This window comes from Pimephales promelas, chromosome 10 (assembly GCF_988280905.1).
Source record: "Pimephales promelas chromosome 10, fPimPro1.hap1.1, whole genome shotgun sequence".
NCBI classification, from domain to species: Eukaryota; Metazoa; Chordata; class Actinopteri; order Cypriniformes; family Leuciscidae; genus Pimephales; species Pimephales promelas.
This window is the reverse complement of record NC_142778.1, coordinates 37,450,049-37,463,597: the sequence shown is the minus strand read 5'-3', so window position 1 is coordinate 37,463,597 and position 13,549 is coordinate 37,450,049. Positions and strand designations below refer to the sequence as shown.

General features: G+C 40.6%; 1 protein-coding gene across 2 annotated transcripts in view; it reads right to left on the bottom strand.

Moving 5' to 3' along the window:
• Positions 1–606: 606 nt before the first annotated feature.
• fbn1 (fibrillin 1) overlaps positions 607–13,549 on the bottom strand; it is a 70,953-nt gene continuing 58,010 nt past the window's right edge. For both annotated transcript variants that reach the window (XM_089116572.1, XM_089116571.1), the window contains 11 exons: positions 11,947–12,078; positions 11,745–11,870; positions 10,634–10,840; positions 10,380–10,505; positions 10,172–10,294; positions 8,834–8,950; positions 7,914–8,042; positions 7,715–7,834; positions 7,401–7,629; positions 5,638–5,785; positions 607–3,977 (listed from right to left, as the gene is read on the bottom strand). In XM_089116572.1, the coding sequence (XP_088972698.1) occupies positions 3,621–3,977; positions 5,638–5,785; positions 7,401–7,629; positions 7,715–7,834; positions 7,914–8,042; positions 8,834–8,950; positions 10,172–10,294; positions 10,380–10,505; positions 10,634–10,840; positions 11,745–11,870; positions 11,947–12,078 (1,814 nt within the window). In that variant the 3' untranslated portion in view covers positions 607–3,620. The remainder of the gene's footprint in view (positions 3,978–5,637; positions 5,786–7,400; positions 7,630–7,714; positions 7,835–7,913; positions 8,043–8,833; positions 8,951–10,171; positions 10,295–10,379; positions 10,506–10,633; positions 10,841–11,744; positions 11,871–11,946; positions 12,079–13,549) is intronic.

Sequence of the window (13,549 nt, the reverse complement as noted above, 5' to 3'; positions counted from 1 at the left end):
TCAAATACAGGGAACCTATAAGAATATGGTGCAAAATTGAATTTATTTCAGTAATTCAACTTAAAAGCTGAAACTAGACTCATTACATGCATAGTGAGATATTTCCAGCCTTTATTTGTTATAATTGTGATGATTATGGCTTACATTTTCACAATATTCTAATTTTGAATTTAGGGTTTTCATATCTGTAATCCATAATCATCACAATTATATCAAATAAAGGCTTGAAATATCTCCCTTTGCATGTAATGAGTCTATATAATATATTAGTTTCACATTTTAAGTTGAATTACTGAACTTTTGCACCATATTCTCATAGAGTTCATCTGTAAATATCAGCTTCTGCACCAAATTGCCTATTTTTACTCAGTTTGAGTGGATTTGTTCTCACTATATAGAAGCCTGATGCATCAAATATGATACTCAAACACAAATGCAAATTTCTATAATCTAAAAAATGTATCTATTATGTCATATGTCAGGCTTTACTGGGACAATGATTGCCCAGTATCACCAATACAACTGGTTTCCAACACAATGGTCATGTGACTCTGGAATGAGTGATTCTGCCGTTCTGAAATCAAGGCAAGCGGTCGAGTCGACCCGAACAACCAAAAATATGTTTTTATTGTGAATGTACAACTAAACCCCTCACGAGTGTGAAGACAGAACAGAACGGCGTGGTTCTCCAGGCCGAGGCCCGACGGCGTGTGTGTGGAAGTGTGTGTGGCCGCGAGACCTCAGTGCATCGAGTCACAGAAACACAGTTTATAAGTAGTTGGTCATTATAAGAAGCACCATTACAAACCCCTCCGTTCCAGGGGTCCTCTAGTTTACATCGCGAGTAACAAAGTGACACGGTTACAGTATAGACACACTTAAATTACATGTGGTATAGTTGCAGGAGAACAGAAGCGTCGGTCGGCCGCTTGTAGACGATTATTACAGTGCATGAATCGAGAGCACTGCCAAACACGACGTTCTCGTGTCTCGGCTTCCGGCACTGATATATAAACACTCTTAAATCAAGATGCGTTTACGGGAGAAGCAGAATGAGGAAGATATGAGCTCTTGCTTACTGAATATTTTTTTTAAATTAAGCGTTTGTGCTAAAAACAAACAAAAATAGTGAAAATCCAGCTGTTTATGTGTCTATGTGATGTGTTTAATGCGCTTTAAGACAGTGAGTGAGTGGGGGCGGGGCTCATTTGCATATTCATAGAACCGCACATACTAAATGAGGGTGTCGGGTTACATTCAAGATATTTTAAGGCAATTTTTTTTTCAAGGAAAAAACTTTGAAATATGCAATTTTGCCGAGGAAAGATGAGTTGATAAAAATATTGACTACACGCCGACTTTACGTCATTCTGCTTCTCAAGTAAATGTACTGTTATTTAAAGAGGAACTATTACGCTCTTTTACAGTCTTGATGATGTTTCCGGCTCTACTAGAAGAGTTTCTCCTGCTTTAATGTTGATTATTTCCTCGTATTCTCCATTGTTGCGGCTCCTCTCAACCAGGCCCCGCCCCTTTATTCGGCGCATTAATTATTATAATGAGGAATATTGAGACATATTTGTTCCCGGAAGAAACTCAAGACTACAACGGAGGCGTTTCAGGAGTTCAGGAACACTGACGCTCATATAGAGGAGGACTGGAGCTCTTCATGATCACACACTGAAGAAACAATAGGACCTCTTTACGTTTCTTTTCTGATTAGGAGTTATTTGTTGTTGTTTTAAGCACCCATTTCAGACACCAAGACTATCTCAAGTCATCTTGATTTAAGAACGTTTAGATATCTGTACTAGAAAACAAGCCAAAAACACTGTTTAAAGGGATAGTTCACACAAAAATGAGAATTAGCCCTTGATTTACTCGTCCTCAAGTCATCCTGGTGTACATGAAGTTCTTCTCTCAGACGAATACAATCAGAGTTATATTAAAAATGTCATGGCCATCTGCAGGAAGCTAATTATTTTAGTCAAAAAGTTTTAAATATGGATATTGTTCTTACATGAACGCATCGCTTCCCTTTAGAAGCCCTTTATTAACCCACCAGAGCCGTGTGGAGCACTTTTATCATGGATAGATGCACTTTTATGACGGACAGATGCACTTTTATGATGGGTAGATGCACTTTTATCATGGGTAGATGCACTTTTATCATGGACAGATGCACTTTTATGATTGAAAGATGCACTTTTATGATGGATAGATGCACTTTTATGATTGAAAGATGCACTTTTATGATGGATAGATGCACTTTTATGATGGATAGATGCACTTTTATGACGGACAGATGCACTTTTATGATGGATAGATGCACTTTTATGATGGGTAGATGCACTTTTATCATGGACAGATGCACTTTTATGATTGAAAGATGCACTTTTATGATGGATAGATGCACTTTTATGATGGATAGATGCACTTTTATGATGGATAGATGCACTTTTATGATGATAGATGCACTTTTATGATTGAAAGATGCACTTTTATGATGGGTAGATGCACTTTTATGATGGATAGATGCACTTTTATGATGGGTAGATGCACTTTTATGACGGACAGATGCACTTTTATGATGGGTAGATGCACTTTTATGATGGATAGATGCACTTTTATGATGGGTAGATGCACTTTTATGATGGACAGATGCACTTTTATGATGGACAGATGCACTTTTATGATGGACAGATGCACTTTTATGATGGGTAGATGCACGTTTATGATGGATAGATGCACTTTTATGATGGGTAGATGCACTTTTATGATGGATAGATGCACTTTTATGATGGGTAGATGCACTTTTATGATGGATAGATGCACTTTTATGATGGGTAGATGCACTTTTATGATGGACAGATGCACTTTTATGATGGGTAGATGCACTTTTATGATGGACAGATGCACTTTTATGATGGGTAGATGCACGTTTATGATGAATAGATGCACTTTTATGATGGACAGATGCACTTTTATGAAGAGCAGGACATTTTTTAATATAACTCTGACTGTGTTCGTCTGAAAGAAGAGTGTCACATACACTAAGATGGGTTGAGGGAGAGTAAATCATGGGCTAATGTTCATTTTTGGGTCAACTATCCCCTTGAGAGCGTTTTGTGCAGTGCAGCAGCAGTAAGATGCGATAGATTGAGCGGCGAGAAAGAGAGAGAGAGCGAGCGAGGCTCTTCGGCACGCGTTCCTCCACAGCGTCTATATTGGGATGCGAGCGTATGATGGAGAACAGGGCTGCACGATTAATCGCAATTTCCATGTAATCGCACTTAAACCGATTATTTTGTGTGCGCAGCTTGTCAGTGAAGCACGGCTCAGTAAACGCTGCTCACTCTCAGTTTGAGTCACATATAACGTGCATTTGAAGAAGCAACACATCTTTCCAAACGTGTGTGTGTGTGTGTGAGAGACGCCCTCTGGTGTTCAGATGGAGCAGCGTTTACCGGTCCGCTTTACTGATCCACCGATGCATAAAATAATCGCAGCCTTTGCCAAATAGCGTGCGGTTTCGTTGCGATTAATCGCGCAGCGCTAGTGGAGAGGCAGGTGCTGGTCTTTGGCCGTAGCTGTGGGCGGCAGTCTGTGCGTTAGCTGGATCAGTGCAGGACGATCTGAACTCGCATGAGCAGAGCGTGTCCCAGCTGCGCGCTGAGGTAGTCCGAGTCCCCCGGCTCGAGTCCGCCGGCCCGGCCCACGCTGCGGATCTGCAGAGAATACACACCCGGCTGGAGAGGCTTCTTCTTGGATATGTGCAGGTAGCTGACGCCGTGCTTCTGGCTCATCAGGAACAGGCCGTCGTCGTTGCCGTACTCGATGGCGTAGCGCACGTGATCGGTGAGCGTGGACAGCGCCGGGACGAACTCGATGATGTGGTCTTTGCTCTTCAGCGTGCTCATGTTCAGATGGAGATGGAGTGTGTCGTCCACGTCCACACTGGCTGAGTCCAGATCGTTCTGGAGAAACACACACACTGATCGTTAGAGGAACACACGCACATATTCAGACACGAGGTAAATGAACAGAAACTGGGAGTGCTGCTATATTTAGCCCTTCACCTGGGTCAAAAATTGCTAATAAATCTCTGGTTATGCTGTGTTACTGCATTCAATCATGTTTTATTTCAATTAACACAGGTTTTAGGCGTCTCCGATTTATATGAGCTTGAGTGAATTTTTCCACTCAAACACGGATCAATGAGCGCTACGGTCAGAAACATAAAACCTGCCCTCTCTCCACAGGCAAGGTATTGAATATTTATAAAAATAAAAATAAGCAGTAATAAGCATAGATTTACAATTAGTCTGTGGACATATCAAGTTGGGTCAGGATGTTCAGAAAAGGAGTCCAAGTCAGTTCAAAGACATCTAGTTTTCCTCGGATAGAGTGAAGAATTTTTTCTGGTTTTTCTTTTTTCTTGTTCCTTGTTTGTGTTTTGTAATAATGTAAAATTATAAATAAAACGATAAAAAAAAAACAAATGAGCAGGCCAGTTGCCATGTCAAAAAACAAACCAAAAAAAAAAAGAAACCTAAAACCTGTGCTAACTAAAAAGAAAACAAGTTGATAAGAAAGACTGAATCTGATATTTGATGTTAATAACAACCCATATTGAGAGTAATTTAAAAAGCAGGTCACTTTTGACCTGAAACACCAAATTAGGTAAAATCTTCAGGACAGAATAAAGGGTTAAACCATCTCCTGTTATTCATGCAGTAATTACAACAAAACTGCTTGTTTTTAAACTTTTGGGAGTGTTAAAATATTTAAATCAATTGACCTCTCTCTATCTCTCTCTCTATAGCAAGTCATTATTTTAAACATTTACATTTGACGTTTTAATCGATGCATTTGGCAAACGCTTTTATCCAAAGCGACAAACACCGCATTAAAGGTCAGTTCAAACCTTCTCTGGGAGTTGAACCCATGACCTTGGTGTTGCTAGCGCTATATTTGTGCTCTAATTTGATCATATCTGTGCATTGGTGTGTGTTTGAGCAGCAGAAATGAAGAAAAACAGATGTTTCCCCAAAACCTCCACCTCATCTGTAATGACATCCTCCATGCTTAGATTTCTGGGTAATAGAGTGCCGAAGTGATGACGTCACTTTGTAGGACGACTCGGAAGTTAGCGGCGCGTGGGTTCCCTCGGTCGAAAAGCAATGCATTTTCCCCATAGACTTTTGGAAAATTGCAAAAAAAAAAGATCTGTGTTTAACAAAGGGTTGTGACCCTTACACGTTTTGTCTAGCAAGATAATCTTCACAAGTTAATCCAAAATTTATACATTTTGAAGCCTATATAAAGATTTTAAAAAACACAATAAAGTTTAAAAAACCACAAGCAGGTTATAACTGTGTGTTCTGTGTCATAGATCAAAACGTGAAAATATTTAGAGGCTTTGTTCACCACAGACCTTATTTCAGGCCATTTAGCAAAAACCCATTCAAAAATCCCACAGGGTTCAGAGCGAGGGAACCGTAGTGCTAAAATGCTAACTCACTTCCGCGTTTTGGCCTACAGAGTGATGTCGTAACTTCGGCACTCCAGATTTCGTATCTTGTGTGTTGGCGTGATGTGTGGATCACACCTGATGAGGTCATCAGTGAAGGTTACCTGCAGCTCCTCGGTTGCGTTGGCGTCCCTGCGTTTGCGGCCCTTCTTTGGATATCCGTTGATCTTACACTCGTAACAGGCCTCGGGCGAGAGCGAGTTCTCGTCGGCGTCGGGCGAGGGATTCAGACCCGCTCCAGAGACACAGTGACTGAAACACACACACATCAGATTTACACACGAGGGATCCAATTAAACACACCAGAAATGTGCATCTACTGACACAGGAGTTTATAAAGCATTAAACAGCTGTTACACTCATTCTTTTTATATTATTTAGTATTTATCAATATTTTATTCAGATCAATTAGAGCTGCTTTATAGCAGAATTTGAATTTGTCTCATATTTGATTGAAAGATATTAAAGTGAAGCTGAGGTAAATGTGGCGTGTGTGGTGAGCGTTCGGTCCACAAGGGGGCGACAGAGGTTCTTCTAAAGCGCCCCAAATGTGTGTGTGAACCCAGATGTGAACAAATATGTTCTAAGAATATTTTACTAACGTTCTTGAGTTATTCTGAACATTCAAAAAGTACAGTTTTTATATTAAAAAAAATTCTTGGTTGTGTGAACATTTAATTTTGTAAACATTATTGGAAAATTATAGCTTGGAAATCTAGACGCACCCTAGCGGCAGCAAAAATTATTTCGCAGCAAGTGTGGTCTAGCAACGTTTCATTTAAAAATAGTTTGACGAACATTCAACAGAAAAAACTGTCAGACGAAACTGTATAAATGATGCGTTTGTGCTGATGTTTTGAGAACGTTATTAACCCTTGTGCATCAATTAAAAAAGTTACACACAGGTAAAAAGAAGACAAAAATGTCCATGTAAAAAACTGTCATAAAAATGTGACGCTTCGGAGCACAGACTCAAGTTTGGTATCATTTTAAAGAAGACCCTTTGCAGATTATTGCTGAAGTAAAAAAATAATAATAAGTAAATCCAAAAAAAAAAAGTTATATAGGTATAAGTTTATGAAAATTATTTATAAAAAAAAATTTTAAATAAAATATATATTTTATAAATCAGGTTGAACTCAAAACTGCAATAAAATCAAAGCCATAAATCTAAATAGGTTGTGTTCCAAATTTGAGGATGATATCTCAAAAAATGAGCTTTGGGTAACAGTTTGTTTGGGCGTAGTAACATATTTTCCCCATTGGGTGGCAGCAAAACCCCACTGGAGCTCACAGTGATTGGATTTGTTATTTGCAGTTTTTCTCTACACACATATTTTTTTATAACACACATACTAACCACACTCTGACATCCATACCAACACACCCACACAAATATCGTTGCATAATTTACCCAGTCGGCTCTATAATATGCCGAAGCAGAAAACAGGAATAAAGCCATATTTGTTTTATAGGCCAAACTTAAAAAAATGGCACAAGCCTTGCCATCAGAATGAAAGCCTCTTAACAAAGATTGCATAATTTTATAGTTAACTGAACCGGGGATTAAAAATGGCAGTTTTAATGGGGACATTTTTGTCCAAAAGGCGCTGAGAGGGAGTATTTTTTGTTCCTAATGCAAGAAAATGACGGTGAAATAGTAAAATTCCAATAAAAATACACACCTGTGCCAATTTTTTTGCCGTTAGCTTTAACACAGGCAAAGTGATCAAAAAAACAAAACTGAAAAGGACAAAAATGTCCATAAGGATGCACAAGGGTTAAAGACGTTCTATTAATGTTGCTGGAAGAACGTTCCCTGTTAGCTGGCTAGCAGTTTGTGTGTGTGTGTGTGTGTGAGTCTGACCCCTGTCCCGCTCTCAGGTATCCAGGTGGGCAGCCACACAGGTATCCTCCATCGGTGTTGGAGCAGCCGTAACTGCAGGGGTTCTGGGAGTTGCACTCGTTGACGTCCTGACAGCCGCCCAGCATCTGCTCGAAGGAGAAGCCCGCGGGACACAAGCAGCGGAAACTGCCCAGTGTGTTATGGCACGAGGCGCCGCCACATATCTGACTGTTCTGGCACTCGTTCTCATCTGCACACACAGGGATCAAAGGTCAGGGCAGACGGCTCACTCTGCTCTGATTGGCCAGACAGAAAGACAGGTCGCGGTGTCTCACCGACGCACTGGTTCCACTGGTAGTGCTGTAAGTATCCCTGAGGACAGCTGCATCTGTAGCCGCCCACCAGATTCTGACAGCCGTGCTGGCAGCGATGGTTCCCGTCACACTCGTCCGTGTCTGACACACACACACACTGTATTAGTGGGATATTTTAATGGACACATTCCTGTGTGTGTGTGTGGGAGTGTGTGTGTACCTTCACAGTGCTGTCCATTGGGGTCGAGGGAGAATCCTCTCTGGCAGTCACAGTTGAAGCTCCCGGGGCTGTTCTGACACACCCCGTTCGGGCCACAGACACCCGGCTCAGAGGTGCATTCGTTATGATCTGTCTCACACACACACACACACACTTCATCACTCTAACTCATAGGCCGCAGTGTCCGAAACAGGAACGGGAAGGGCTCGAGGACAGTCATGGGTTTGTGTTTTACAGCTAATGGATCACATCTAAACACAAGCTGCTGTAGCCATGGCAACAGAGGCAGTGCATCCCATAACAACGGGCAGCTGGTCACCGTGACACCAGACGGCAGACGTGACATCACTTCTTCAACATCTGCTCGTGTAAACAAGTCTGAGAGTGAATGGAGGCGAGTGTGAGCCGTACCAGCGCATTCCCTCAGGAAACAGAGACTTCTGGGGTGTATCTCTTATTAGCGTTAACCAAACCAAAACCATAAATACTGGAATAAACGATCACTGGAGCACACGTGACCTGTGACATCATCAGCTACAGGTAAACGAGTCTCGTTTCCAGTCTAAATATCTAAACATTCATAAATCAAGGAGTAAAATGAATTCTAAGAAAGAATATTTTGTAAGAATAAGTTTGTGCTTAAATTATGTGCCAGTGGTGAAAAAATAAAAATAAAAAAAAATCTAATTTAAAATAGAAAAGTTTTTTTTTTTTTAACATATATTGCTTATTTTAAGCAAAAACTCACTTTTATTTATTTTTTATCGGAAAACAAGGTTTTTCTGTCTCTAGTAAATGCGTCTTGATTTATGACTTTTTCGATATTTGGACTGGAAAAAAGACAAAAACGGCGAGCAAGAGAAGCACTGTTGGCCGTCTACGAGTGTAAGTGTGTGTGCGGAGTGTGTTCCCGCTCTCACCGATGCAGGCCGTGTGGTGCTGTGTGAATCCCGGAGGGCATTTGCAGGTGAATCCTCCAATCGTGTTCACACACTGGAACTGACAGTTGTGCTGTTTGGTGGAGCACTCGTCCAGATCTGAGAGAGAGAGAGTCAGACACACACACACACACACAGTCCTGCTGGTGAACCTGAACTCTGAGACTGCAGGCCAGCGTAAATAATAATGTGTGTGTTCAATCAGGCTTGTGTTTATCAGTGATCTGGAGCAGGAGGAAGTGATATTTAGTCTAGACTCAATAACCGCCCTCTGTGTGTGTGTGTGTGTGTGCTACTTGTATCCATAACAACAGAGTGGCGGTAAATATTGTGAAGGTCTGCCGTACGCCACTGCTCCATGATTATGTTCGTCTATTTGACCGTAAATCATTTCCTTTAAGTGAACTTAAAGGAGTAGTTCACTTTTGAAAAAACTTTTGCTGATGATTTACTCGCCCCCGTGTCATCCAAGATGTCCATGTCTTTCTTTCTTCAGACGAAAAGAAATGAAGGTTTTTGATGAAAACATTCCAGGATTTTCTCCATATAATGGACTTCAATGGGGTCCAAACGGTTCAAGGTCCAAAAGACAGTTAATAACAGTTTCAAATGTCTTTAAACGACACCAGACGATGAATAAGGGTCTTATCATGCTTTATTTCCAAACTTATTCCAAAAATGTTTCTAAGGACAAATGCTAGCCTTGCTCTATTCTGTGAGGCGCGTTTGTAACGTCACGTAATACGTAATTACGTTCAAAAGGTCACGGGCGATGTAGCCGGAAGTACAGAATCAAAATCGTCCGACATCGTTGTTTTTCCTTTTAATTCCTTTTTTTGTAAACGGCGTTTGAGTTCGTTTGCACGTTCAACCTATGCGTTCAACTTGTAAACACTTACTCTGTACTTTCGGCTACGTCGCCCGTGACCTTTTGAACATAGTTACGTATTACGTGACGTTACAAACGCGCCTCACAGAATAGAGCAAGGCTAGCATTTGTCCTTAGAAAAGTTACATTTTTGGAATAAGTTTTGAAATAAGCGATCGTTTCGCTTGATAAGACCCTTATTCATCGTCTGGTGTCGTTTAAAGACATTTGAACAGTTTGCACTGAAACTCTCATTTGGACCTTGAACCGTTTGGTCCCCATTGAAGTCCATTATATGGAGAAAATCCTGGAATGTTTTCATCATTTCTTTTCGACTGAAGAAAGAAAGACATGGACATCTTGGATGACACGGGGGCGAGTAAATCAGCAAAAGTTTTTTCAAAAGTGAACTAATCCTTTAAATAGTTAAAATGTGTGTGTGTGTGTGTTACCCCGGCAGCTCTTGGAGTCGTCCTGTAACAGGTATCCTCGTGGGCAGGAGCACAGGTACCCGCCCTCGGTGTTCTTACAGATGAAGTTACAGGGTTTGGGAGCCTGAACACACTCGTCCACATCTACACACACACAGCTCGAGTCTATGAGACGAGCTCAATAAAACAGTCCAACGTGTGTGTGTGTGTGTGTGAGTGTGAGACTCACCTACACACTGCGTGCTCGTGATGTCAGTGGTGTATCCGGGTTTACAGACGCAGCTGAAGGAGCCCAGCGTGTTCAAACACTGACCGTTCTTACACAGGTTCCCCATCACCTTACACTCGTCGATATCTGCACACACACACACACACACACACAGGATATCTCTCAGTCAATTAAAAAAAAATTATTAGATTTTACATTCCACCTGTTAAATTACAATACATGTGTTTGTAAGCCAGTGTGTGTGTGTGTGTTACCCTGTCCGTCAGTGGTGTATCCGTGCCCGAGCGGACACATCTTCCTGTAGTGTGTGGTTCCGGGTAACGGGCAGATCTCACAGTTCGGCCCCCAGCCTCGGCCCCCGTCACAACAGCACTCGGACTTCCTGACGCTGACCCGACTGCTGGAACTCATCTGACACATGGTCTGCAGAACCTCCAGGAAGCAGAAGCCCTGACGGTTATCTAACACACACACACACACACAGCGGCTGTTATTGGCAAAACAAACACGATCATAACCACACAGTGTGATTTAGACGTTAGCGTAACCAGTGGAGGTCGACTGGATGTCAAGTATGGTTTCTGTCAGGAACACTATCGTCAAAAACGCCTGACCCAATGGCGCTCTGGTTCTGTGGTGGGCGAGAGCAGCCTAGCATACCAGAACAAGAGTATACTGCAGATATCATTAGTGTACAGCGTAATTATACATGCTAATGATCAGCTGACGCGAGCTCGACTAACTCATGACCCGTGTTGGGTAAGTTACTCTAAAAAAGTAATTAATTACTAGTTACTAATTACCTCTTCAACAGTGTAATTAGATTACTGTACGAATTACTCTCTCTAAAAAGTATTTAATTACTTTCAAAATCCCATTTCAATCTCAACCAGCTGAATAATACAAAAATAGACATGAATCTGTTTTAATTCTTTCAAATTGCATGAATTATCCTTAAACTGACCAAGGTGGAGAAGGTTACATTATAAAAACATACTTTTTAGCATCAGACAATATATTTTGATATTAAACCCACTATTGTTTTATGTCTGATCTCATGATATTTCACACTTTTTTCATACATATTTTACAATAATTCATATGTATTTGTACGAGTGCGGTCGTACGATTTAGACACCTCATCAAACGCATACGAATCTCTGTGAGATCAGATTGATCCATACACAGTATTTACCTCAATTACATCAGAAGTAACTGTAATTAAATTACAGATAAATGAAGAGTAATCCTTTACATTTTCAAGGAAAAAGTAATTAAATCACAGTAACTAATTACTTAGTACTTAGTTACACCCAACACTGCTCATGACCCGTGAGGTCGGTGCCGGCGGGGTCACACTCTCACCGATGCAGTCGGTTCTGCTGGGACTGGGACTGAAGCCTTGATCGCAGATGCACCGGTAACTCCCCACCGTGTTCTCGCAGCGCCCGTTCTCACAGACGCCAGGCTTGGCCGCGCACTCGTTCAGATCTGCGCACAAACACACCCGTCAGGTCTGTGAGCGCTGATGCGAGCGCCTGTGTGTGTGTGTGTGTGTGTGGCTCACCCACGCAGCTGTCTCCGTTGGGCGGTCGGGTGTATCCCGGAGAGCAGATGCACATGTACGTGCCGATCAGGTTCTTGCAGGTCATCCCTCTGGAGGCGCAGTCGTCCAGCCCGTCCTCACACTCGTTCTGGTCTGAGGAACACACACACACACCACTATATCAAAAACATATAATGACCCCTGAATGTAGACAACATTTATTTACATATCACAGTACTTTCATGCTTTCCATCAGCAAATGACAGCGGTTTACTGGCAGAGCGGGAAGGAAGGATTTGAACAGAGAGATACGAAGCGCGTTAATAAATACGGGTGAAACTCGAAAAATGAATATGGTGCAAAAGTTCATTTATTTCAGCGATTCAACTTTAAGAGTGAAACCAATATATTATATAGACTCATTACATGCAAAGTGAGATATTTCAAGCCTTTATTTGTTATAATTTTGATGATTATGGATTACAGATATGTCAAAATTAGAATATTGTGAAAAGGTTTTCATAAGCTAAAGTATATAAAGGCTTTAAATATCTCACTATCGCATGTAATGAGTCTATATAATATATTAGTTGACCTTTTAAGTTTAATTACTGACTTTTGCACCATATTCTAATTTTTCCAGTTTCACCTGTGGGTGGCGAGCGGTCGACTGCAGAAGAGGGGATTGGGATGATTTTTAATGAAACCTGGGATGCGGATGCCCGTTACTCTTTCACGTATCTTAGCATGTGGTGTGTGCCTGTGAATGCATAGGTGTTTGAAAAAAAGTGTCCTAAATGAAAACTGTGCAACGCAATGTCACAAAAAACACTTGTATGCATGTATTATAGTTCATTTTCAAAGTTAACCCTCAGGTGCTCTTCGTTTCAGAGTCACATCTTCCAGGTCAAAAGGCCGGACACCTAAAAATTTAATTTCCTCCATTCCAGTAAAACCAATGCAATTTATTTTTGTTCTATAATATTTATTCTTTGTAATTTAGTATTTTGAGACAATTTGATTGAATTTATTAATATTTATGCAATATTTATGGTCTATTTTTGCCATGGATATATATATGATTTTTTTCAAAAAATTATTAATCCGGTATTTTAGTTTAATATAGAGTCTAGGCCTTCAGAAAAAAAATATTTTTGAAGAAAATTAGCACCATCTGGTTACAGTATAGAGAAAAGGCGTAGAATCATGGTGTGACCACTAGATGGCATGTACAGCTCTCTATGGAGAAGCATGTGAATTCCCCAGATGTTTATTAACACATTTTTTTTTTTTTTGGGTGGATTTGAATATTTAGTTGAAAGTTGAAACAATCTCAAAAACGATTTTTTATTTAAAAAAAAAATGTAAAAAATAAATTAAAAATTGTGAATTTTTGTTTTTGTCAATTTCCCATTAATTTCCTATGGGGGTCATTTTTGACCAAAGACCACAAGTGTGACTTTTTTTTAAGACCACTTAGCCTGCTCAGATCATGACCTCAATTTTTTATGTGTTCACATACATAATGCCATAAAAGTCACCAAGTTTCGTAACATTACGATGAAGCTGTGATTTTTAAAAATTCAAAACATACTTTTTGTAATCAAAATGTATTGGTGTGTAC